Source organism: Puma concolor, chromosome C1 (genome assembly GCF_028749965.1).
Source record: "Puma concolor isolate L17-30 chromosome C1, mPumCon1.1.hap2, whole genome shotgun sequence".
Taxonomy (NCBI): domain Eukaryota; kingdom Metazoa; phylum Chordata; class Mammalia; order Carnivora; family Felidae; genus Puma; species Puma concolor.
This window is the reverse complement of record NC_141674.1, coordinates 183,431,491-183,458,336: the sequence shown is the minus strand read 5'-3', so window position 1 is coordinate 183,458,336 and position 26,846 is coordinate 183,431,491. Positions and strand designations below refer to the sequence as shown.

Sequence of the window (26,846 nt, the reverse complement as noted above, 5' to 3'; positions counted from 1 at the left end):
TTTCTGTAGAATGTGAAATGTTAAATTTTGGGTGGCTCAATTGGGTAAGCATCCCACTCTTGATTTTGGCTTAGGTCATGATCTCACAGTCATGGGACCGAGTCCCAAATAGGGCTCCATGCCAGGCGTGAAGCCTTCTTAGGATTCTCTCTCTCCCTCTCCTTCTGCCCCTCCCTGCTCACCCACTACTCTTTTTCTCTCTTTCAAAACAAAATCTAAAAAAAACACTTAAAAGTTTTAAAAAAAAAAAATCAAAAACCTAGAATGGCATCTGGGTGGGCTCAGTCAGTTAAGCATCTGACTTCAGCTCAGGATCTCACAGTTCATGAGTTCGAGCCCCACGCTGGGCTCTCTGCTGTCAACAGAGAGCGTGTTTGGGATCCTCTGTGCCACACCCCTCTCAAAAGTAAATAAACATTAAAAAAAAAAAATCAAAAATGTAGAAAAAAAGAACCTGGTCACTACTGTTTCCGTGAGCAACAATTAAAGCCCTCTGCTCTTCTCTCTGCCCCTTTTCCAAAGAAAAATGGCCTAAGAACAAACAGAGGTAACAGACTGTAAGTATATTGTATGCTGTTTAGATTTGTTTTATTTTTTCCAGGAAAAAAATTAAATCTTAATTCTAAAAATCATAAAAATGTAAAATGAATAAAGAGACTCACACTTGTATGTCTAGAGTTGGACTGCTAGAAAAAAACAAATACTGCTCAGAGATATTACTAGAACTGCTAGATATGATAGCCTTAAAGCTAAAGGGTAAAAGTCAGTAATTTCTGACAAACTATAACAAGCTTCTTTGTTTTACTAAATATACAAACATCTAATTTATCACTGAACACTTAGCAATGCAAGGTATTATATAGATACTGGGGCATTTCCTTCCCTTAAGAAGCAATTTTAGGGGTACCCACTGGCTCAGTCAAAAGAGCATGAGACTTTTGATCATGGGTTTGAGCCTCATGTTTGGCGTAGAAATTACATTCATATGTAGAGAAACAAACTTAAAAAGGGGGGGGGGGTCTTAACCTTACATGATTAAAAATACATGATCTGTTCTCTTTTTTAACTCTTATGGTTATAAGGTTCTAATTTATAACAGATAGGAAGAAGTTAACAAATTAGTGCAAGATTATCTACCAATAGCTTCTAAACTGCCATTCTCTAGTTTCCATCTACTACTACTCTCCTTGCATTTTTTCTCCCCTCTGATCCTAAATCCTTGATTTTCCTGGTAAGTCCTGGATTCAAAAGCAGCTTTATCTCTTCTCTACCCTAGACTTTTAATTTTTTTCTCAGCTTCCTTAAGCAAAGAGCTTCCTAACTTCTTCCTCTATAAGTTTCCCCACCAGATTTTCACTAATTCACTCACTAACCATGCTCAGAGGGCAATTTAACTTAGCAGGGGGTTAGGTAATACAAAATGAGAAGTGTCTTTAGGTTATAAAATAAAGTGTTTCCTTTTATAATTTCAAAAAAGGGCATGGGCACATGACTGGCTCAGTCAGTGGTGTGTCTGACTCTTGGTTTCAGCTCAGGTCATGATCTCACAGTTCATGGGTTTGAAACCCACATCAGGCTCTGTGCTGACAGCATGGAGCCTGCTTGGGATTCTCTCTCTCCCTCTGCCCCTATCCCACTTGTGCTCTTTCTCAAAATAAGTAAACTTAAAAAAATAATTAAAAAGGGTTTTAAAAGAAACACTATTTAATACTCAAAGAACATTGTGTCATAGGTACAAACTATGTCGACCTTGATGCCTCCCCAGATATTACTGGATGGCAAAAGGATTTATTTCATCCTTGAATAGCAACCAAACAGCGTGAATTAGCTAATCAAGATTCAAGATGAATTTTTAGTTAAAACTTTTTTAAATTAAAATTTTAAGGTATAATTCTTTTTTTACAGCATTCTCTTTTGGATGTAGAGTTCTAGGAGTTTTGACAAAAGTACATACCATGGAACCATAACCACCATCAAACTCTGGAACTACTTCATTATCCACCCTCCGCTCTTCCCTGCAAACTTCCTCAGTTCCCTCATTCCTCAGCAACCAATGCCTATAGTTTTTCCTTGTCCAGGACATCATATAAATTGAACCCATAAAGTATGTAGTCTTTTGAATCTAGGTATTTTTTTCCTCTTAGCATAATATGTATAAGATTCATTCATGTTACAGTTTATATCAGAAAGTCATTTTTTTAATGTTTATTTATTTTTGAGAGAGAGAGTGAAAGAGAGAGAATAAGTGAGTGTGTGTGTGCGTGTGTGTGTGTGTGAGCTGGGGAGGGGCAGAGAGACAGGGAGACACAGAATCCGAAGCAGGCTCCATCCAGGCTCTGAGCTGTCAGCACAGAGCCTGACGTGGGGCTAGAACTCACAAACCGTGAGAGATCATGACCTGAGCCGAAGTCGGACACTCAAATGACTGAGCCATCCAAGCGCCCCAGGAAGTCATGGTTTTTACTACACTAAATACTCCATAGATGAACCAAGTTAACAGCTGAAGGTCCTATGGGTTGTTTCCAGTTTTGGGCAACTATGAATAAAACCACTGTACACATAAACAGGTTTTTCTGTCAACATAAGTTTTCATTCTTGAGTAGATACCTATGAGTGGGATTTCTGGGCCATTTAACGAGTGTCTTTTTTTTTCTAGCCTTCTAAAAAGCTGCATTCCTACCAGCAATTTCTGAGAGTTGTTCCACATCCTTTATAGCCCTTTATAATGACAAATCCAGCACCTGTAATCCCATGTGTTTTCATCTGCAGAATTGCTTTAGTGAAATGCCTGTTCAAATCTTTTGCCCACTTTGTTGTTTTTCCTATTATTGAGTTGAGAGGTCTTTAAATATCCTAAAAGTCTCTTGTCAGGGATGTATTTTCCAAATATTTATTCACAGTCCTTTTCATTCTTTTTTAATAAAGGCTATTTGTGTAGAGTTTTTAATTTTTATGAAGTCCATTTTATTACTTTTTCCTTAACGGATCATGCTTTTGATGTTTTATCTAAAAATAGTTTGCCTAATCCAAGAACACAAAGATTTTCTCCTAGGTTTTCTTCTGAAAGCCTTATACAGGTAACCCCCACTTTTCTAAAGTTCGTATTACAGCCACTTCACTTTTATTAAAGACCTACATTAGTACCGGTTTTCCCTAACCAAAAAAAATCTGAAAAGGATTTTTCCCTTTTATGAAAAAAGGAAAAAACCAAAAACAGCCTTTGTTTTGCATGAGCTGCTGTAGAGGCAGCCTGCACCCCGAGCAGCCAGAGTAGCCCCACCAAGCTCCTTCCCCAGGAACCCTGCTCAGTGTCAGGCCACCATAGCTCTGAAGTGTGTGAGTACCTGTGCTTTGTCTCTATTTTGTGCTTCCATTGGCAAGATGTATCCTAAGGTATTGGGAAACTCAAAAACTTCTCCATATAAATAGTAACTGTTTCTTAGCTTTAAGCCCTTTCAGCTTACAAAAAGTTTCACTGGAACACTACTTTTGGATAGCAGGGGAAACCTGTATTTTAAAATTTTTATTTAAATCAATGATCTTTTTTCAGTTAATTTGTGTCTACAGTGTGAACTTTTTTCTTTGGGTTTTTGAAACTATATATTCAATTACTACAGCAACATTTGTTGAAAAAACTTCCTTTCTACATGGAATTTCCTTTTAACTTTGTTGAAAATAAGTTGCCATGTATCAGAGAACTCTACTTTGTTCCACTGATTTATGTGTCTATTTCCTCACCAATATAAATTGTTGCAATTACTGTGGCTTTATAGCAAGTCTTAAAGTCAATTTTGTTGTCCTTTTTCAAAATTCTTCTGGTTATCCAAGTTCCTTTCGGTTTCCATATTAAATTTTGAAAAAGCTCATTTGAAAAAGCCTGCTGGTATTCTGACTGGGAATGCACTTAAACTATAGGGAAAATTAGCATCTTAAAGATACTGAGTCTTCTGGTCCATAAACCTGGTATACATTCTTCACACTCAAGTCTCCTTTGATCTCTTTTGTGGTGATTTGTAGTTTTCAGCATACAGATTCTCTGTATATTTTGTTAGATTTAACCAAAGAGTTTCATGTTTTTTGGTGTTATAAATAACACTTTAAAAAAATTTCAATTTCTAATTGTTCATTGCTAGTATACAGCAGTATAAATTATCTTTGTATAATGACCTTGTACCAAGACAAATTATTTCATTTAAAATCTAGGGGCGCCTGGGTGGCTCAGTCGGTTGAGCGTCCGGCTTTGGCTCAGGTCATGATCTCGCAGTATGTGAGTTCGAGCCCCGCGTCGAGCTCTGTGCTGACAGCTCAGAGCCTGGAGCCTGCTTCGGATTCTTTGTCCCCCTCTCTCTTTCTGCCCCTCCCCCACTTATGCTCTGTCTCTCTCTGTCTCAGAAATAAACATTAAAAATTTAAAAAAAAAAATGAATAAAATAAAATAAAATCTACCTCTGTCCTAGACTTATCTTAGTTACAAATTTCAGAGGTATCTGCATATTTTTCTCCCTTTTTCTCTACCCACCTCCCTTCTCAGTAAGAACCTTGATAAATATTTGAAAAATAGATCAAAGGAATACAGTTGGGATTTACACCAAACAAGCAAATCTACTCATCTTTTGATAAATCAATATCCCTTCCTTTTTGCTGACAAAGGGTGTCGTTAACACAACGAATGAGGTGTGCCTGCCAAAGCTGTTAATGTGATCCAATGCTGTAATTATGTTAATATCAACCACTGAGATTTTTTTAAACAAATACATATTTCAAAGTTCTTTATTTTTGCCTTAAATAATGCATGTATACACATGTATACATCTATATAGTAAATGTTCAGTTTTCCCTGAACAATCTAGCACATTATGAAAATTTATTTTGAAATTCTACTTACCCCTTAAATACGCATGAGAGTAAAGGGAAAAAACGGGATGGCACCCATAGCTTCTCTGAGCTAAGTCTTAATAATAAGGCTACATTTATTTATCAAAATGTCACTTTTTTTTGGAGTTAGAACACACTACTTAATATCAAGAAGAGAGTTTGGATTATCTGCTCTTCTAGATTATCCCAATCTCATTTCCTCTTTATATGTTCTTATACAAGTTTTCATACAAATTATTTTTTAAATGCTTATACAGTTATTTTGAACTAGTAGGAAAATAGTAGAGAGAATACAACAAAGTAATATTTCTACTTACTTAAATATAGCTAAAACAAGTTTGGCAAAAAACAAAAGAAAGAGTAGGAATAATTCAGGTGACTTCATCCATTAACCCACCCCACAGCAAACACGCTATGAGAGACAAGCGTTTTCTATTTTCTCAGATGGTTTCAATTTCTGCATACCTCTTAGAATGAACCTCCCTGAGCTGTATATTGTTCTAAGGTTTAAAAGTTTGATTTTTCCTTTGCATTCCTAAGCACAAACAAAACCATCATCTGGTACACCATGCGAGAACTGCAATGCGTTCAGAAGAGGAACAATAAAACTTGGAATTACTAAGGGTCGCTTTTTAATGCACTAAAATGTAATTTAAACAATTGTTTTCCCATTTAGGGTATGACTTCAGTATAAAAATCTCAGAACAGTTTTAAGAATTCATAATCAAAAACTTAACTAGGGCCTAAGAGGTTTTAGATCAAATAAATTATCCTGGAATGCAACATATTATGCTGCTTTGCCAATATCCTGACCTATTAACCAGGGAGAAGTTTCTCCTATCTCCCTGCCATGCTTCTATTATATCTTCTAGGGGAGTGATCTTTCCCTTGCTTGGGAGTTCTGAGGAAGAGGTTTCTAGCCTCTCTCCAGATTCCCTCCTCTCCAAATGAATGAGTGATAAATCAGAGTAAAGACATTCATCTGGGCCTATTTTACCAAAGTGTCCATTATTGTACCTTAAGGCAAAAAATAGGCTCTAAAATCATTTTTTAAAATACTTTCTTTGTTTATGGTCATTAGACCACTTCCTACCTTGATGAATACAAAGGCCAAAGCATTTTCTATCACTTCCAGAGTTATGCTCTTTTTACCCTAGAGCCTAGACAGCTAGAAAATAGAGTTTAGGTCAATTTAGCACTGAGCATTGGGGGAAAATGCACATTTTCTTAAGGTCTCACTCCTTTAAAGTTCAACGTACTTTAAACTCATGTTTTCCCATCATAACAACAGTAACATCCCAACTTCTGGTTTGTGGGGGTAAAACAGGTAGAGATTTGGGGTCGATTGTCTCATGGGGAGTCCTGGCCCAGGTAGAGTTCTATAATCCAGCTTTCACAAGAGCTCTGCATAGGTCCAAGGCCTTACCTAGCTATTAAGGTATGTCCTGCATTTGTTTATGTGGCTATCATTCCTTGTATTTCATTGTTTCAAGGAGAAACTACAGAGAGAAAAAGGAGTAAGTGGCAGGAAGGCAATCATCCCTAATCTCCAAACTCCCTGCTGTCAATAACCATGAAGTGGCATGATATACTCCATTTAGGGAGCAGGAAGAGGGTAGGAAGGGAAGTTGAAGGTCTTCCCAGTATATTGTGGATGTGTGTTCAGACTATCCAAATCTACTAAGCAAGTTCAAAATGAAGAGTGCAAAGTTAAAATTATTAGGCTATATGTTACCTACATATAAAAACTGACAGGGGCGCCTGGGTGGCTCAGTCGGGTTAAGCGGCCGACTTCGGCTCAGGTCATGATCTCGCGGTCCATGGGTTCGAGCCCCGTGTCAGGCTCTGTGCTGACAGCTCAGAGCCTGGAGCCTGTTTCAGATTCTGTGTCTCCCTCTCTCTCTGCCCCTCCCCCATTCATGCTCTGTCTCTCTCTGTCTCAAAAATAAATAAATGTTAAAAAAAAAAAAAAAAAAAAAAAAAAACTGACAGAAAGCCCTGATGTGTATTGCTATGGAATTGCAAAGAAGTATTTGGCAGATTATTCTCTTCCTAACATAGGAAAGTAATTAAGAAAAGTGCATAAGATACAGTATCTGCATACAAAGAACCTACATTTTAAGAGATAGGACATCTACAATGGATATATACTAAGCACCCAAAGAAAGACCTGGTGAAGCTAAGTGATAAAGTTTACACGAAAAAGTAATCCAACACATACAGGGCAGTAATCCTCCAGCGGGAGGGCAGTCCTCAAGTTGGAGAAAAAAAGCCTCGTAACATAATTAACTAGAGAGACAATCAGTAGGACAGGACAAGCCAAGTAGGAAGATGGTACAAGGAAAGAAGCAGGCTCAGGCACCCACAGCATATGTTTGGTGAATTATGTTTGGGTGAAGTGGAAAACATGCAACAGCAAGCACAGTGAGTAAGGCTGAAAAGGCAGAAATGAAGGCCAATGGAAGCAGGACTAACGTATCTCAGCTTTTAACTTTATACGTAAGGGAGACTACTGAAAGACTGATTGCATGAGCAAGTCACTTTGGGATAAAGTATACAAGATGGACTAGAACAGAGCAAAACTAGGTGTAAATACTATGGAAACTGTCCAAGCAAAAGACAACGAAGGCAATAATGGTTTAGTCAGGATAAAGGAAATGGGGCATGAACAGGATATAAGAACACAGGCTCAAGGCTGGCAAAGGAACAAAACTGTAAGTACGGAATCAAGGCTTAGAGAATCATTACCAAGTAAGCATTAATAGACTGTCCTGCTTTGAGCAGTTAATAATTTTCTAAGCAAATTATACATATGAACTCTACTGAAAGTAAGCAAATAAGGCTACTGCCAATAAAAAAAATTAAGCACAGTCAAGTGATAGATGTTTCACAGCCAGATAAATTTAAGAAAAATATTAAACTAGCAAGAGCATATGAAGAAATTCCTTGGAAACTCAGAATAGGGAGTTACTTTTTTCTTTCAAATTTATGTCATCTCTACATCCCCTGGATATTTTCTGTGAATGAATGCATGTGCACATCTAATGTTTTTCAACTTAAAGGAAAAAATCAGGAGCACCTGGGTGGCTCAGTTGGTTAGGCATCTGACATGAGCTCAGGTCATGATCTTGTGGTCTGTGAGTTCGAGCCCCGCATCTGGCTCTGTGCTGACACAGATGGGAGCCTGGAGCCTGCTTCGAATTCTGTGTCTCCCTCTCTCTCTGCCCCTCCCCTACTCACACTCTCTGTTGCTCAAAAATAATAAAAATAAAAACAAAAATCAAAACACATGAAGAGAAATTTAAAAAAAAATCATTGGTAGATCAGTAAGTGCCAACTAAAACAACAAAGAAATATCACTTTATATCTACCAAATTGACAAAAAATAGTTAATGTGAAGTCTTGGCAGAGATGTGGAAACACAGGAACTCTCTGGTATTGGTGGTTAGAGATGGCCATGGTGGCTAGTAATACAGCACTTCTCTGGCAGGTACATCCTACGACCCATCAATTCTGTTCCTGGGTATAATCCCAAAAGATGTTCTTGTAAGAGTCTATAAGTGCTAAGTCTACAGATGTTCCATGCCTCATTATCTGTGGTGGCAGGAAATTAAAGGTGTAGTGTATCTAATACTAGGTGACACATATGTAAAATGCAGTAAATGCACAACTCTTAAGTACTGACTAAAAGCAACATATTAAATGAATTCATGATAACCTGGGTGGAGTTTAAAAGCATAATGCGGGGCGCCTGGGTGGGTCGGTTGGTTAAGCATCTGACTCTTGACCTCGGCTCAGGTCATGTTCTCATGGTTTGTGAGATCAAGCCCCACATCAGGTTCTGTGCTGACAGTATGAAGCCTGCTTGGGATTCTTTCTCTCCTTCTCTCCCTGCTCCTCCCCTGCTCATGTGCTCATGCTTTCTTTCTCTCTCTCTCAAAATAAACTAAATAAAAGCATAATGATTAGTAATATAAGGAAGAGAATGGGAAAGGACATAATACTGTTTACATAAATTAAAAATACATACATATAAAACAATACATTTTTAGGTGCATATAATACATATTATATAAAAGAATGATGACATTTCTACTTGTCATCAACCATTTTTATGTTTTAACCTCTCCAAAATTTATATGCATTTATAACTGAAGAAGTCTTAAGATTTGACAAAATCTGGTATATTACCTAACTCATGTGGCAGCTCATGACAGAACACAGCTATAGAGGTACTGATTCCTCCCGTCAGTCCAGCACTGAAAGCTGCTCCTGAGGTGGGGGGTAAAAAGAAAATCAAGTGATGTTTACTTCTGCTTTTTCCATTTTCATTAATAAGGATAGGTACAACCTCTTTTGCCTATCTAAATTATTTTCATAATATATGACTCACTTATTTTACATTATACTTTTTGAACATATAGTGAGGTATAATACATATATAATAACCAGAGAAAGAGCTACTCAGTGAAAGAAATATTCTCTAAGAAATTAAATTTTCCATTACATTAGCCTTCCAGAGCTCACTGAAAGCTTGGGAGTAGTAATGGTTTCCAGCATTTCAGTTTCTGAGTGGAAGTCTGATGCTAAATTTCAAGTCCTTTAAGCGTACGATTGTATTCGCTCTCTCTCATATAAATATTTATAGATACTTAAATGGCTACATCCTTGTCTGAACTTTTCTGGGTCTAGAGCAAAAATACTACAAAGTATTATCCATCTGACAGTCTTGAGGACTGAGATCAGAGATATAAATACATTTGATTCCCCCTAGTGAATTCTTTATTTTTTAACATTGACAGCTACTAAAGATTGAAAAATAGGGGCGCCTGGGTGGCGCAGTCGGTTGGGCGTCCGACTTCAGCCAGGTCACGATCTTGCGGTCCGTGGGTTCGAGCCCCGCGTCGGGCTCTGGGCTGATGGCTCAGAGCCTGGAGCCTGTTTCCGATTCTGTGTCTCCCTCTCTCTCTGCCCCTCCCCCATTCATGCTCTGTCTCTCTCTGTCCCAAAAATAAATAAACGTTGAAAAAAAAAAAAAAAAATTAAAAAAAAAAAAAAAAAAAAAAAAAAAAAAAGATTGAAAAATATGGCCTCTCCTTTCTTAAAGAAACCAAAGCCTACTTCTGAGTGAAGTCTGGAAAAGAAAATCATATATTAATCACATTTAATATTCTCCTAAACTAGTAATATCAGTTTACGTTAGCCAAGACTCTAATAATTTGAATCTGGTACAATGGATGCTTAACAGGTAAAATTTTTCTTCACCTTTTCAAAGACATAAAAAAGTACTAAACCCTGGACTGAAATTATATATTCAGGGATATATAAATGTATTTGAAAATAGAATGTTAAGGTAGCTTTCATATGTGATTATGCCTTGAAATCGAGTTATAAAAGTAGTATACTACAGACATTTGTTTACACATTAAAAGCAAAACCCAGTAAAAATACACCTTTATGCCCCAAATAAGCTGATCAAAAACATTAACATGGCCTCTGGAAACAAATCAAATGACCAGAGTAATATATAACAGTGTATTTGTTAACCTCAAATTTTAATCCTATGTATTACAGTTTATAGTATTAGTACTGAATCTGTGATCTTAAAGATCAAACAAATGATAACCCAAGTTTCAAGCCCACTTACCAATTGCTAGCCCATCACTGAAGTTGTGGATGCCATCCCCCATGATTACCATCCAAGCTATATTAGCTATGCCGGTTTCTTTCAGATCGGACCCAGAATGACAGGGCCCATGAGAATGGTGAGAATGCTTGTGGTGCCACTGGTGGTTATGTTTCCTCAGCACAGTCTTACTCTCGTCATGGTGGTTGTGTGCAGCAGCATGGAGGTCATGCTCGTGAATGGTATGTAACCCATCACTGTGAGAATGGTCCATGATTTTCTCCTCTTCCACACAAAGATAATTTTTAGGAGGGGATTCTTGTTGACCTTCTAAATCTGTCAGTTCAGTTTCATTAAGTCGATCTTCAGAAACGACCGAGTCATCAGTTCCTATATTTATAATAGCAAAGGATATACTTTATCAACAAGCAGACGAACGCTTCTTCGCTCATTTAAACCCAGGCAGAACAGCAGTGTAATGATTAAATGAAGTCCCAAATAAATGTATAAAAGCAAATAAAACAAACATGTGCACATACACACAAAACAAACTGGGGTTCTGAGCATCCAGATGATGAACCAGATGAGGTAAAGGGGGGACACTGAGATCAACAGCAGGCAAAGTGGGGAGAAGAACTGGCAAGCGTGGAGAAACTGTGAATCTGAGGGAGGACATCACGAACAGCTGCTAAAAATCGAAGGGTAGAAGTTACTGCAGCATTTACAGGACAACTAAATGGACCCATAATTTTTCAGGGGAAGAAGGAAACTTAAAGTTACCCTGTCAAATCCTCTCTTATCACTGAAGAAAACAAACTTTAAATCGCTGGCACCCTCCAATGGCACCTATCTGAAAATGCTACTCAGAAACCCATATAAATGGTAACATCTGATTAAGTATTTTTTTTTAATTGAGGTTGGCCTCTCACCTAGTTTTCAAAAACTATTTATTATGTGACAAACAGTCTACTACTTCTCAAATTGTATTTTGGAGCAGAGTACAGTTAGAGTCTCATCTGCCCCTTTTCTGCAGAAAATCATTGGTACGTTCAGGGGAAACACAAGTTCAAACAGAAAGGGAAAATTAGACTAAAATACTTTATGTTTCCTTGACAATTGTAAGCTACCTCATCACATTTACCAGGCAACAGAAGAGCTGAATTGATGAGCAGAGATTTTAAGTAGGGAGACCACTCTCCCTCTTCCATATGAAACCAATCCCATATGGACGGCACACAGACCTGCATTGCCAAGATCTAAAGATAACACGAGTATACTGCTTACAAAGCCTTTTTGTTTGTTTCATTTTTTTTCTGTAAAGTAAAAGTGCAATATGTTCCTTGCCCTGTGATATAATTAGTCCCACATTCCATTTTAATAAGGCTGAAATAGACAAGACAGTAAACAAAATCACAAGATACACTCACATTTTAGGAAATACAAAAGTTAGAAACTAATATTAGGGAAGCCACAAAAACAAGAAATTTCAAACACAGGCACAGGTTAGAAGCAGTATTTCAATGTTTATATTTTAAAAGCTTCTCTTTAGTCAGAACTGTTGTCTACCGGCAAGAGGCTTGAGCTGAAGCCAGTCAGCATCTGGTGTATTATTTAACTTATGATCTGAAAGCTTCCTTCCAATAGTTGATTCTTCTGTGTTCTGCTTCATAAACCATTTCTGTTTTCCCTGAAAAAAATCTGGTATTAGTATCAAATCTGCAGCCACAACTAGCAACAATATTCACTTGTTAACATCTATGGGGTAAGTGGTAGTAACACTTTATTCATAAATTACTTAGGAAAAAAAGAAAAAATTTTTAGAAATTAATCAAGGGGTCTTATTATAAAATATTCAGCTAAATTTCTATGTTGTTGCTTTTTTTTTTCAAACACTCAACTGAAAGGATCAACTCATCTACTTCAAAGTACAGAATACAGTACACAGTACTATATTACATGCAACCAAATGAAATGTGTGAAATATATTTAATATCTATCTTATTTAATAGTGCATGGGAATAGGAAGTTCCAAAAAATGAAAGGTTATTCCCTTTGAATTTCATTGTGTTTAATGCAATCTTACATTTCCCTACATGTGACATAATGGGCAGGGTCAAATTTGAGTTAAAATCACAAACTTTGTAGTTTACTTCTGTGAGAATTGGGCAGTTAAATTTATTAAACCATAAGAATACTCATCTGTAAAATTAAAATGATAGATTCTTAGGATTAAATGAGGTGATGTGTGAAAAAATGACCTATCGGTAACCGACTCTTAACAGCTTCGCAATAAAGGTAAGTTTTCTTTCTTATCTCATCTATCCTCACTTATTAATAAATCCTAAGTATTGTATTTCATTGTTTAGGTTTTAATTTTCCTATCTTTTAATAGTCTGCTTTCTTCTTTTAGCAATGTAACTGTGTAACTACCTTTAACAACTCTTCCAACTTAAAGTTCTATTTCCGATCTATGTAAGTTTATGAGAACAAATAACCTCTTCCCCTTTAACTTGCTTTGATCAACAGAATGCAAGAAAATGATGGACCAGTTCTGGAACTAGTGTGAAACCTGACACCTTTTGCTTTTTTGCTCAAGGAAGCTAGCCACTAATCTGTGAAGAAACTCAGCCTAGGCTCTAAACAGAGGCCATGTGTGGGCACCTGGGTGGCTCGGTCAGTTGAGCGACTGACTTTGGCTCAGGTCATGATCTTGCAGTTCGTGAGTTCGAGCCCCGTGTAGGGCTCTGTGCTGACAGCTCAGAGCCTGGAGACTGCTTCGGACTCTGTGTCTCCCTCTCTCTACCCCTTCCCCACTCATGCTCTGTCTCTCAAAGATGAATAAATGTTAAAAAAAATTTTTTTTAAAAATAGAGGCCATGTGGAGGACACTAGATGCAGGCATACACATTCATGGGCCTCCTACCCCTGCCCTGTTGAGGCCAACCCAGGCCAGCTGAGTTTGAATGTAGTACAGTGAGTGAGTGTAGCTGATGGTAGGTGGAACAAAAGGACTGGTCGGCTGAATCCTGCCTAACTTCCTGACAGAATTACGAGAAATAATAAAATGTTGTTATAAGTCATTAAATTGTGGGTTCTTCTGCTTCGTAGCAATAAGTAACAGAAACTGGGGAAACACAAAATGTTCAAAAGGAGTAGTATGGAGACAACCAAAGAAAAGAAACAGCAGCCATGAGATGAAGTAGAAAGGAGAAAAGTGGGGGGAAGGGAAAAAAAGCCAACCATAGCACAAAAGAGAAAAGAAGAAAATGTACAACACCAGCTGGGATTGTGTTCAACTGCTTTGGTTCAGATTGTCCTTGTCCACTTTCCTGAAAACTTGCCAAATCACTACCCTCAAAGCCCCAATTTGCTGAAACCAGTCCTCATCGGATGTATTACTTAATGTATGCTCTGAAAGCTTCCTTCCAATAACTGACTCTTCTTTGCAGATGGTCAACCGTCTGTTCTATTCAAGGATCACTAATTCCTTTTCTTCAAAACAATGCCATACACTTTTTCATCTTTGGTTACTCACTGTCCTATTTATCATAAAGGAGACACACTGATTTATCTGCACAGATTCCTCTCTTTGATATCCTTGAAGAATTCCTTACTATTAGATACAGAGTACCCCTTTAATGGTGTTCCATTGATTTATCTAATCAAATTCTTTTAATTTATTTACTTCTTTCAATATCAAATTTCTAAAGAGCTGCCATGTTCTGGAGATTCTATTCTTCTACATTAGTTTACAAAAATAAACATGTTTAATTTTCCCAGTAAATTTAAATGCAAAATGAGATCAAGATTAAATTATAAAAAACAGAAAACATGTTTACTTTGAACTACCTCTTGAAAGACTACATTTTATACTTACTGGTAAATTATGCAGTCCCTAATATTCTGTACAATTAAATATGAATATTTGCTGCTTCTGTGTTAGCAGGTACACACAACTGAAGAAAATTGAGCTTCACAGGAATGTCAAAACTTCTCTATATACTTTGCAATATATAACTGTATTCTAAATTATGTACTCAGAGATGGACCCTAAAATACTTCTATTTCTTGAATGTCATCAACAATTAAATCATATTGATTCTCTCATTTAAATGGTTCTGGGGCACCTGGGTGGCTGAGTTGGTTAAGTGTCTGACTTTGGCTCAAGTCATGATCTCATGGTTCATGGGTTTGAGCCCCCCTCTTCTGGCTCTGTGCTGACAGCTCAGAGCCTGGAGCCTGCTTTGGATTCTCTCGCTCTCACTCTCTGCCCCCACCCCACTCACACTCTCTCTCTCAAAAATAAATAATCATTAAAATTTTAAATAGTTCTCTTAATCACCTTATCTTTCCTATTCCTCATGACATGACTCTACTTCAAGCCCCCATCACCTCTCTTCTGACTCATTTCTCTCCGGCCACTCTCACCTTGGCATCCCTCCTACCAACACTCCATTCTTCACCCATCCACCTTTCCATACACCCTCTGAAAACCAAATGCTGTTAGGTTTCTTTCACTTTTGATCCTTTCCTAGTTCGTTCTACCATTCCTCAGATAATAATTCACTTGCACATCATCTTGATCAACCTGCCTTTGAAGGCACTTAAATATGGCAATACCCTGAATAAAATATAGCAATTAAAATTAAATACACTACTTGGAATATGATATGAAAATACAGACGAAAAGTAGGGCTTATTTCCCACAGATTTATATAGCAACTGGAAATCACAAGGAATGAGTCATAGTTTTCACAGCTATTTTGTAGCTGGGCAAGAATTAGAATCACTCCCCCTGAGTCCCAGTTTAGAGCTCTGTTCTAAACCATATTTTGTCTCAAGGAAATATATACAAAATACATACATATACAAAATATATACATAAAAATGGCAAAGATCAAAGTCAATGTTTCCTTGAATACACACCAACATCATAATTAAGCATGTGGCCAGAAAAAAAATTTTTTTTTGAGTTTCGTATCTCAGAAAACGGAAGAAATCATTACAAAGTACTTACTCTTTGCTGCTTGTAGTGCTTAAACATTCTAATGCAGTGTTCAATGATAAATAACAAGTAAATGCCTCCTAGAGCGACAAGTCCTTTCAATACGGCATCATATTCCTCCAAAAACTTCTTAGATTCGTGTCCATGAGAATGTCCATGCCCATGTGCATGTTGATGACTATGATCGTGTCCACCCTGAGACTATTAATAAGAATAACAAAAACTTCTAAACAAGTAATTAAAGATGTTTTTTAAAATTGAGACTATAATCTGCTAGGACACACAAAAAAATACCTTTCAATTTTTAAAGTGGTTCTCTAAATATTATCTCACATAAATATAAGTAGCCTTTTATTTAATTTTGCTGTCTGTATTCAGTGGCCTGGAAAGTATTACATTTCATGGTAACTCTAAAACAAAGACCACAAACTCAAATGGCTATAGGAGCTGACACACACTACAGTGAGAAAATCAAGCAGCATTAAGATATTAGGAAGCATGGGTCCTTTTTAAACCAAAGTGAACATGACCCAGATGTCTAACATTCAGTAAAAACAAACTAATTCACCTGCCGGTCACAACCTGTGACTCCCTGTAATCTTTTTCTTAAACTGATTATATTTTTATGTTTTTCTCTTATAAATTAAAGAAGTGATGAGATGCTACCTGTACTTACAAACTGTGGAACATTATAAGTATATACTCACACGTGTTTATTTTTCTACAGTTTAAAGCTTTAGCAAAAAATATAGAAATGGGTACTTTTTAATTGTCAAACATACAAGTTCCACAATAACAATCTTAAAAATTAGAGATCTGGTCTTAAGTATTTCCCTTCCTTATAACAGTTATCTGTATTTTTTCTCCATCTGCTAGCAGCCAAGAGAAGAGATTTCTAAACTTCTCAAAGATGGTAAGGCCATTTAAAAAGGTAACAGCTTTACATAATTAATACTTAAGAAAAAAAATAAGTCAAATAGCACCTGAAGACTGTTCTCACTTCAATCAACTGTTCTTAATAGGCCCAGTTTTGAAATTTTGTGGCTATTCTTGATGATGGTAAAAAGGGAAAGCCAGGGGTAGGAATAAAGGAGGAAATCAGTAAATAACATAATGAATCAATTTTTAAAAATTTACATTCACAGTTTAAGATTTATTAATCAATTTTTTTAAGGCAGTGTCATATGGTATTCCAGATACCAAATCTGGAATTCTGAACCAATTCCTCTGAGTGAAGAAGGGGAAGAGGAGTATACAAAACACACAAGTAACAATTCTGGGAGTGCCTGGCTGGCTCATTTGGTAGAGCGTCCAACTCTTGATCTCTGGGTTGTGAGTTCAAGCCCCACGATGGGTGCAGAGATTACTTAAAAAACGCAAATCTGTTTCCCCAATACTCCAAAGGAGGTGGTAAGAATATTTAAAAAAAACATTCAAACCTGTAATTTTACATTTGGAAAAGAAAAAGCCCCAGTGTTTTCATCATTTGAAGTAAAAGCAGTAACACTGTATAAAATACTAACTGATAACAGATTTTAAAAGGTTGCTAAGCATGGTACCAGAAGTGTGGGCATATGATACTATTAGAAGGGTCCTGAAATAGAAGAAAATAAGTGGTATTCCGGGAGAAAACATAAATGGCCCCATATGTAAGGAGCTAAAAGCCTATAACTGAAATTAGTTAACTAAATTGTTAACTGAATATGTCAGCCTATTCTTGATCAAATAAAGATAACTGGGGCACACTGACTATACAGCACAATCATAAGACCACTTCTACATTTCTCCTAATGGCTTTCTTGATATAGCATACAGATAAAAATCAATGAGTGGTGTATCTTTTTAAGTATTCATTTACAGAACTGCTAATAGAGCAATTTTTTGTAAATTTCAGCTCTACCCAGATTAAACTGACATATAAAACTGTATTTAAAGAGTACACTGTGGTGATTTGGTATGTATACGTTGTGGCAGGAAAAAGTAATACTGATGTAACCAATTTTTGTTGCTATATTAAAACCTAATGACTCAATTTACTTCAAAACTATTGCTATTAAAACTATGCAAATGGAAAGACTTCATCCTATAGGCAAATACAACAAATACTAGATTAGTGTACTATAGTTTGCTAATGAAGGACCTTTTTAGCTTAAATATTTTTATTTTTGTTTTGTTTTTTTAAAGATTAAAAAGATTTCTTACATGGGGCAGTAGATGAAGAAGGGCGTCTCCACTCATTGTTCCTACAGCTAGTGCAACAAGGAATGTGAGAAGAAATTTGAAGCATCCTTGGTTAATGATGGGAACCAAGATCACGCCTAGCAAGGAAAGCAGGCTAATGACAGTGATAGAAATGATACCACAAATCCATGCTGTAGGAAAGAAATTAATAGTCAACATTAATATGACAATATAAGCCAAAAAGCTCTAAAGAACAATAAACTTAAGATAAATGAGTCATGGAAGATAGATTATCTTACCCTGACTATGCTTTTTAAGAAGTTTTACATTTTGGCACTGCTGTGTTTAAAAACAAAACAACCACATAACCCACCTGAACACTTTAAAAAAGAATTAAGAAGTTCAGACCAAGTTATAAATAGTACCTTCAGTAGCCCATCTTATTAGAAACAGGGATTTAAAATGACTTCAGGCTGTGATTCACTCTTCATATGTAGACTGTCAAAAAAATTTTACCAATGTATAAAGGCAGAGCCACAGCAATAAAACTATTCATTTAGAGAATACAATTATAAAACTCTCCTGTGAGCATTAGAGGAAGCTGAGTATCTAGTGTTATCTTTGTAAATCTTTTAATACAAAGTTTGAGAAACTTAACATACCAGTCCAAAATGGAAACATTCATAAGAGATTTAAAAAAAAAAAAAAAAAAAGGCCTTATTACTGGTACCATTTTTGCATTTCATTTCTTATTTTTACAAAGGATAATTCAATCCTGTCCCCTTGATACTATCTTTACACTCCATAAATAGTTCCAAATTCCCCTTGCTCCAATTTGGCTTTCTGTATCATTTTCTACTTTGTAAAAATTACACTATATAATTTTGGGGGGTTTTGTTTTTTTAAAGCGTATTTACTTTGAGAGAGAGAGAGAGATAGCACAAGCAAGGGGGGAGGGGCAGAGAGAGGGAGAAGGAGAGAGAGAATCCCAGGCAGGCTCCTCACTGACAGTGTGGGATGCAGGGCTTGAACTCACAAACCACGAGGTCGGATGCTTAATCAACTGAGCCACCCAAAGGCCCTTCACACTATGTAACCTTGATTGAACCAGAGCACAAGAGAAATGTTTTCACAACAGGATTTGTGAAAAACAGAAGTGTGATGGAAAAGGGGAATTCTGTCCACATTTCTTTATCGAGGCTATTCATACATAGATTAGATACCAGAAATAACTGCCAGTGGTTCAGGGGATGGGGCATGTTCATTTAAAAAGTGAGATTATTTTCAATTGGTGGCCTAAAGTGAAATAGAAATGTTCTGGCCTAAAAGTTCTGTTTAATTTTTATCTATAGAAAATTTCACTCAATAATAACTTGGTAAAGTTTTTCATATAAAATGCTATTTTTTCTCATCAAACCCAGTAAGACTATAATCTGAGAAATTTTACGTTAAGTGTTATAGTAAGGGAACAATGGAAAATGTATTTCTTCAACAAGGTAAAAAAATTTTCAAAGACAAAGAGAAGTAAGGATAGGTAAGGAAATGAAACTTTACTTCACCCACTAAATGCTGAGATTTATCAATTCAACTGTGTTTATATGTTGGACATTTTAGTCACAGTATCCAATGACATTAATGCTATAAGCTAATTCCATGCTAAGGTAGCTCACAGGATTAAAACAACAGGTCAACTACTACTAATGGAAGTTCTGTGATTTATTCTATATCTAGATAATTTCTGATATAAACAAGGGTAATCTAAAAGTCCAAAAGAAGATAGAAACACACAGCCAGAATTTGCATTTAGAGTCTTTAATCCTTGCAAAGATTTGGGAACAAGGAAGGAAGAGGCAAAGGGAAAAGATTCATTATGAAGGCAACATTGTTAGTGAAACCAAAAGATAAGAACTACTATGGTTGGGAGTATAAGGCACAAGGAGCTAAGGTCAAAAACTCTATTCTAGAAAGAAAAATGTAAGGTCAAAATGTTGACTTAATAATGATGACCAAGTTAGTTTATCTCTGTGCCCCAAGCACAGGCAGGAATAATAAAGTCAGTGGGAGAGCCTGAGGAAACAGGTTGGAGTAAGGTGGCCATAGGTCTAAATTCAGGGAGCCAATAAGTTATTGGCCAACTAAACCAATAAAGGAGTGTCAAAACTACCACAGCTCTGTAGTTTCAATCATAGTAATGGGGAAAAAATGGACAAAAGATACTTGTAGTAACTAAATGGGACAAATTGAGGCTAGTAACAAATACATTAACCTGAAGATAATATGTCTCCTATATTAATATACAATTCTCCCTTCCCAAATATGTTTTTTTCTTACTTGGGCAGTAATTCAATTTAGAAGTACTTTATCTCAAAACAATCAATATAAAAGCAACATCAATTAAGAACTTAAAGAAAAACAGTACTAAAAATGACTTTAAAAAGCCAGTAATTCATATTCCATGATACTCTGTATATGCTAATATATATGCATAGGTATAGCCAAAGCTATAGATGAGACCCAAATATAGTATAAAGAGTAAACAAATTTGCTAACTTCTCGTAAGTATTAAAAATTTGTATTAATCAGAATTATTTTGCAAATGATGCGCTGGAATTAAGCACCGAAGCTGTCCAAATGAAGTATTTCTTACTTTATTCCTATGTCCCAATGTCCAAGAAAATTCATATAATCTATAGATTAAGATGCTAAATTTACCCAAAATCTAGTTGGGTAACTGTTATTTAACCTGATCTTTCCTTATTTTTTTTTTAGGGTAAAATTATATTCTACACTGGGAAATATACATTCATTCATTTTTGGATTTGCCCTTTAAGATATTTGCAATAGAAATTAAATTTCTAAATCTTATTATAAGGAGTATACCATTAATTTGATGTAACAGACATTTGAGATGGTTAACAATTTACACAAAATAATTTAACAAACTAATAAAATATTAGCATTAGGATCATATTTGAACATTTGAGTTTATTAGATTACAGAATTCAAGACCCTAGGGGAGCCTGGGTGGTGCAGTCAGTTAAGCGTCCAACTCCTGATTTCAGCTCAGGTCACAACCTCACGGTTTTTGAGTTCAAGCCCCGCATTGGGTCCCACACTGACCATGCAGAGCCTTCTTGGGATTCTCTCTCTCTGCCCCACCCATGCACATACATGCACTTCTCTTTCTCTCAAAATAAATAAACTTAAAAAAAAAAAAGAAAGAATCTAAGACTCTATTAAACCATTATATATTCTTATAAGCATATTTATAAAAATCTAATCATTAAAGAGAGATGAGAGAAAATGTGATTCTAGTTCCTAATCACAAAAATTATATCTGAAAATGAACATTATTCTAAGCAAGTATTTCCTTTCTAAAATTCCCATATTAACTCCTGGCTAAGGGTGTTCTGAATGCGAAGAAAAGTCCTAAAAGAGTCTATGAAACCATAAATATTTTGCAATGCTCTGAGATGACTTACAATTTCAAATGGCTTTTGGTTAATTAGCTAAAAACCAAATTACCAAACGACAAATCAACCAAAATTGAATCCAGTGAAAATCAATGTGCCAATATGATAGGTGAGCTAAATATATCGTCACTTAACACCAATCACAGACAGACTGACACATTATATTAGTCAAGTGCTTACACAAATAGTTGGGGGAGGGTCTGAGTCTGAGAGGGTGTATGAATTCACATGTGCACAAATAAGTACATATCACATACTACACATTCCCAGGTATAATTTCTTATGTATCAGCTCTGAAATCATCTTTCTCATCCACCTGAGAAAGCAAATCTGTGAACTAAGACATACTTGAAAGAGAGAAGCCAGTCATTATTAGAAAATCTTTAGCATTTCTGATATTTGACATCTGAAACTCAGAAAATACAAGAAAACATAAGCCCACAAAGGAGAAAGCCTTACATAAATCAATCCAGCATCAGAGCCCAACTTCAGGTGTGCCATCGTGGTTCTATCTTTAAGGGAATGCCATTTACTTAAAAGAAAATGTGAATGATGCCACTTGGAGTCAGTGCAACGGTATCACATTGAGCTTGGCCAGTGGCCCCTCCAAAAGAAGTTGATACACACACACGCACACACACACACTTTAAAAAATAAATAATACAAATGTTTTTGGTTTTCTGGTCACTTGGCCAAATGATCGTCAATAATTGGTTACTGACCAACAACAAAAGCCAAGAATCAGAAAAAGACTAAGCTCTTATATTAAAGTTAAATAATCTGTATAACTCTGAACACCTTATATAACTTTTCTGAAATTAAGAGTTCTCTCATTTTTCCAACTAGAGGAAACAGATTTAGTATGCATGCTACCTTCAAAAGATTTAATGGATCCTATAACTTCTCATAACATATTTTGTATAAAACACAAAGCACAACTGGGACTATTATAATTATTCTTCCATATATACATTGCCTGTATTGACAGAGTTGGAAATTATTGAAACCATTTTCAAAGATGTCTATCATTCTGCCACTTTAAAAGGAGAATTATCTTTCCAATTCCTTGATTACCAGTAAGCTACTTTAACTGGCACTGTAATTGCTATCTTCATACTATATAGCTAGAAAGGACTTTAATAATCTATACTAGCATTACTCAAACTGTGTTCATCTAATTCTCAGAGGTATTCCAAGGGGAAGGAGAGGAGAATTTAATAATCAAAAAGATTTGGTAATACTTGGTTAAACAAGTTCCCTCAAAGCCTCCACCAGTTTAATAAGCAATATGAATCTCCGCAAGGGCAATACAATGTGCGGCATTTTTCTAACTCACTTGACCATGGAACCTATTAGTATATCTCAATGAACCAGGATCCTACAAAACAGGATTTGGAAAATGCTAATGTAGACCAGTGTCATTCTACTTTACAGATTTACATACTGAGGCAGAGAGATGTTAAATGTTAAATAATGTGAATTCACACCTACTAGAATGGCTGTTAAAAAAAAAGAAAGAAAATCACATGTTGGCAAAGATGTGGAGAAACCGGAACCCTGGTACACTGCTGGTGGGAACGTAAAATGGCACAGTCACTGTAGAAAAGGTTTGGTAATTCCTCAAAAAACTAAATGGAATCACCTTATGACCCAGGAATCCCACTCCTACATATATACCCCCAAACAACTGAAAGTGGAGACTTCGATACTTGTATGCCTGTGTTCATTACAGCATTACTCACAATAGCCAAAAGTTGGAAACAACCAAGTGCCCATCAATGCGTGAATGGATTAACAAAATGGTATATACATGCCATGGAGTATTATTACTCAGCCATAAAAAGGAATCAAGTTTCAATATATGCTACAATATGGATGAACCTTGAAAACTATGCAGAGCGAAATACACCAGACACAAAAAGACAACTATGGTATGATTCTACTGATCTAGAATAGCAAATTCAGAAACAAAAAAGACAAGAAGTTACCAAAGGCTGAGATTAAGAGGAAATGCTGATTTGTTGCTTAATGGTTACATAGTTTCTATTTGGGGTGATAAAGATTTTTTTTAGGGTGCCTGTGTGGCTCAGTCAGTTAAGCAACCGACTCTTGATTTTGGCTCAGGTCATGATCTCACAGATTTGTGAATTCACACCCTGCTCGCAATTCTGTCTCCCTCTCTCTCTGCTCCTCCCTTGCTCACATGTGCTCTCTCTGAAAAGTAAATGAACTTAAGAAAAAAAAATTTTTTTTAATAGATAGCCTGGCTGGCTCGGTTGGTGGAGTGTGTGACTCTTGATCTCAGGGTTGTGAGTTTGAGTTGGGTACAGAGAATTACTTAAAAATAAAATCTTCAAAAAAATAGTCTGATGGCTGCACAACATTGTGAATGTAATAATCGCCACTGATTTGTACACATCAATGGTTAAAATGGCAAATCTTATATATATTTTAACGTAATAAAAAATGATTAAATAGCTAGCTAAAATGGTAAAGTAAAACCTAAACCAAAACTCCTGTTAATCCACTGTTTTCTCCTAAATTAAACTACAGTATTTTCAGCGAATTCTTGACCCAGTCATTTATTACTTATGTATTTACTTCACAGAGGTGGTTCCACATAAAGGAGAATCTGTAAGAAAAATAAGTCTAAACATGAAAGTAAGAAGAAATACTAATTCTATTAACTCAAATGCAATCCATCTTTCAAAATTTGAACAAATTGGGATGGGGGAGGGACAAAAGATTACCACAAAACAAATAACAAAATCATCAGAATATACTTTTATGTATTTCAGTGTTACCTAAAAATACATATGAGAGTAAGGTTAAAATATTTATGTCCCATCCAAGATAAATTATCACTTAGGTTTCTTATTTCCTAAGAAATAAGGGCTAAGAAGCTATATTTCCCATTTCAGATAAATTAGAAATTTTCTAGGTATTTTCTATAGATTGCAATTATTCCATCATACCTATTTCATTAGCAAAACCACCCGCTATCTCTCACAAGCATATGTTATAGATATATGTTTTCTTATACTGATTTACTGTTCATTTTTTAAAAGTAATTTTAGGGGTGCCTGGGTGGCTTAGTCAGTTAAGCATCTAACTTCAGTTCAGGTCATGATCTTACGGTTCGTGAGCTTGAGCCCCACGGCAGGCTCCGGGCTGACACTCAGAGCCTGGAGCCTGCTTTGGATTCTGTGTCTCCTTCTCTCTCTGGTCCTCCTCCACTCAGGTTCTCTCTCTCTCTCTCAAAAATAAATAAACAAATTTTTAAAAATTTTTTTAAAAAGTAATTTTAGCTTTCTAGCACTAAAATTTTAAGTAACAGTCTCTTTACAACTTGTAACTCTTCTTCGAGGACAATTACAATCCTTTTGACCTATGAGAAGTAAAATTGTTTTCATTTTATTGTACTTGAAATATTTTCCCATGCTATTTATAAACACTTATTTTTAGAATTTGTAACATTTATATTTAAGCTTACATAAATGCACCATAATTTCCTATATATAGAAAAAAAGCAGGTAATAAAATTTTTCTGATTTCTAACCAAATTATTGTACTTTTAAAATCACAACTTGTTGGGGCGCCTGGGTGGCGCAGTCGGTTGAGCGTCCGACTTCAGCCAGGTCACGATCTCGCGGTCCGTGAGTTCGAGCCCCGCGTCAGGCTCTGGGCTGATGGCTCAGAGCCTGGAGCCTGTTTCCGATTCTGTGTCTCCCTCTCTCTCTCTGCCCCTCCCCCGTTCATGCTCTGTCTCTCTCTGTCCCAAAAAATAAATAAATGTTGAAAAAAAAAAATTAAAAAAAAAAAAATCACAACTTGTTTATTAATATACAACCCCCAAAACAATAACAAAAACCAAACAATAAAAGGCATCTTTTCTAAAACTTAGGCCAACCAATGAAACACAAACTATTAAATACAACCAGCAAATGTTTCCTTTATCTGTACCCAAGATACCATATACAATAAAAAACGTTAAATGTCTGAAACAAGCTTCACTTATTCTGCAAATTAGGTTGCTTAAAACGTTAAAGGTCTTCAAGCTTAGTTATTCACCAACTCCCTTTCTCATTATCTAGAGAGAAAATGCATTCTTTTAAAAAGAAGCGCTCATCTGTGGAAACTTTCTAATTAACTCGGTTCAAAGCATGTGCAAGATGGCAGTTTTCTACAATTTCAGCATTTTAATTGGCAGAAAATGCTTAGCGGCCTATTCACAACCCCCCTTGGTAATTAAGCTAGGGTCAACTCTATGACTAAATGAGCCAATCTTGTGAAACAAACGATTTCCACCATACACAGTATATGGCATACTTGGTTTACAGCAGTCTTTGAGCAGTAATGAGGTGGTCGCTGTGTCACTATGGGAGATTTATATAGAACAAGTTAACCTTTCTTAATAGTGCAGCAGTCATTAAAAATAATTACTAGCAGGGCATTCTTTCTAACAATTATTAACATCTATCAGGACATAGTTAATTCAAGCTTCATTTCTGACAGTGCTAATAACCACCTGCAAACTAATCAATATTCACTATCAGTTACGTATTTGCTTTCAAAGCTAGTATTATTTCCTCTAAGGCTTTTCAGATTGAATAAACTATAATTTTCAATATTATGATGGTCAAGCATCTGTCAATACCTTTGTTAAAATATGTCAATATTATAACAAAAATTTAAGTCATAATCCAGAGTTGATGTAATAACAACTAGAATTTCTTAGAAGCCTTAAAAATAAAAAAAATTTAAAAAGGCTATTCGTTTTAACTCTAGATGTGACAATCTTGTCAGTCTGTGTTTTTCCATGTAAAGAACAAAGTGTTTTATTTTTAATGTAAGTCAAATAATCTCAGGCCTAGCTTCTCCTTTCCCCCTGCCTCATTGAGAATTTATAAGCACCTGTGAGAGACTGTGGTTCTCAAGGTGTTTACTCATCTACAAAGGTCACTGAACATGTAATGAAGCCAGCAAAGCAAAGCAAAGTCTTTATCTGTCCAAAGACTAGAATTGAGAGCTACTAGGTGGACTTTCTCTGCCTTAATGACTGGGTATTACCTAACAAGACTATTATTCTTGGGTGTTTTTGTTTTACTAATCTATACTTACAGCAATACTTACTTATACAAATACCTCTACCACTTTCTTGTCTATCTATGTCTGCACTACCTGTCAAAACACTACCAAATATAACTAAATTTAACTCTATCTTCCTGTCACACTTTTGCTAGCAAAGCAGACTTAAGAACCTTTTTAGCAGAAGCAGTGGAGACGGGTACAGCAGTTACAATTACAAGCTTTAGGTGGAGAATACTCTAGTTCATATCACAGTTCTGCTACCTGGCAGCTATGTGACTTTGGGCAAGTTATTTCATTTCTCAAAGCCTCCATTCCAGCAAATAGGAACAAAAAAAGTTCCCATCTCATGGGTTTAACAAATTAAATATCCTTGTAAAAGTATTTAGAACAGTACATGGTAAGGTTCTAATAAAGACTATAATGATTAATTTATCTATTCTCAAGTTATTTTCCTATTGCAAAGAAATTACCAATAGGTAGGTACCTATGAGACTTATTTTGTTATGTATTGAGAGCATTTTCTTTTACTTGAACTCTTTCAAGCTTTAAGGAATATCTATCTCTATCCCAAATAAAACTCTTATATATATATATA

The 26,846-nt window shown here is 35.9% G+C and overlaps 1 protein-coding gene across 6 annotated transcripts in view; it reads right to left on the bottom strand.

The window, feature by feature from the left end:
* SLC39A10 (solute carrier family 39 member 10) overlaps positions 1 to 26,846 on the bottom strand; it is a 147,683-nt gene that overhangs the window by 8,897 nt on the left and 111,940 nt on the right. For all 6 annotated transcript variants that reach the window (XM_086719184.1, XM_025934838.2, XM_086719182.1 and 3 more), the window contains 5 exons: positions 17,709 to 17,878; positions 15,519 to 15,707; positions 12,068 to 12,188; positions 10,523 to 10,891; positions 9,067 to 9,147 (listed from right to left, as the gene is read on the bottom strand). In XM_086719184.1, coding sequence (XP_086575310.1) covers positions 9,067 to 9,147; positions 10,523 to 10,891; positions 12,068 to 12,188; positions 15,519 to 15,707; positions 17,709 to 17,878 — 930 coding nt within the window. The remainder of the gene's footprint in view (positions 1 to 9,066; positions 9,148 to 10,522; positions 10,892 to 12,067; positions 12,189 to 15,518; positions 15,708 to 17,708; positions 17,879 to 26,846) is intronic.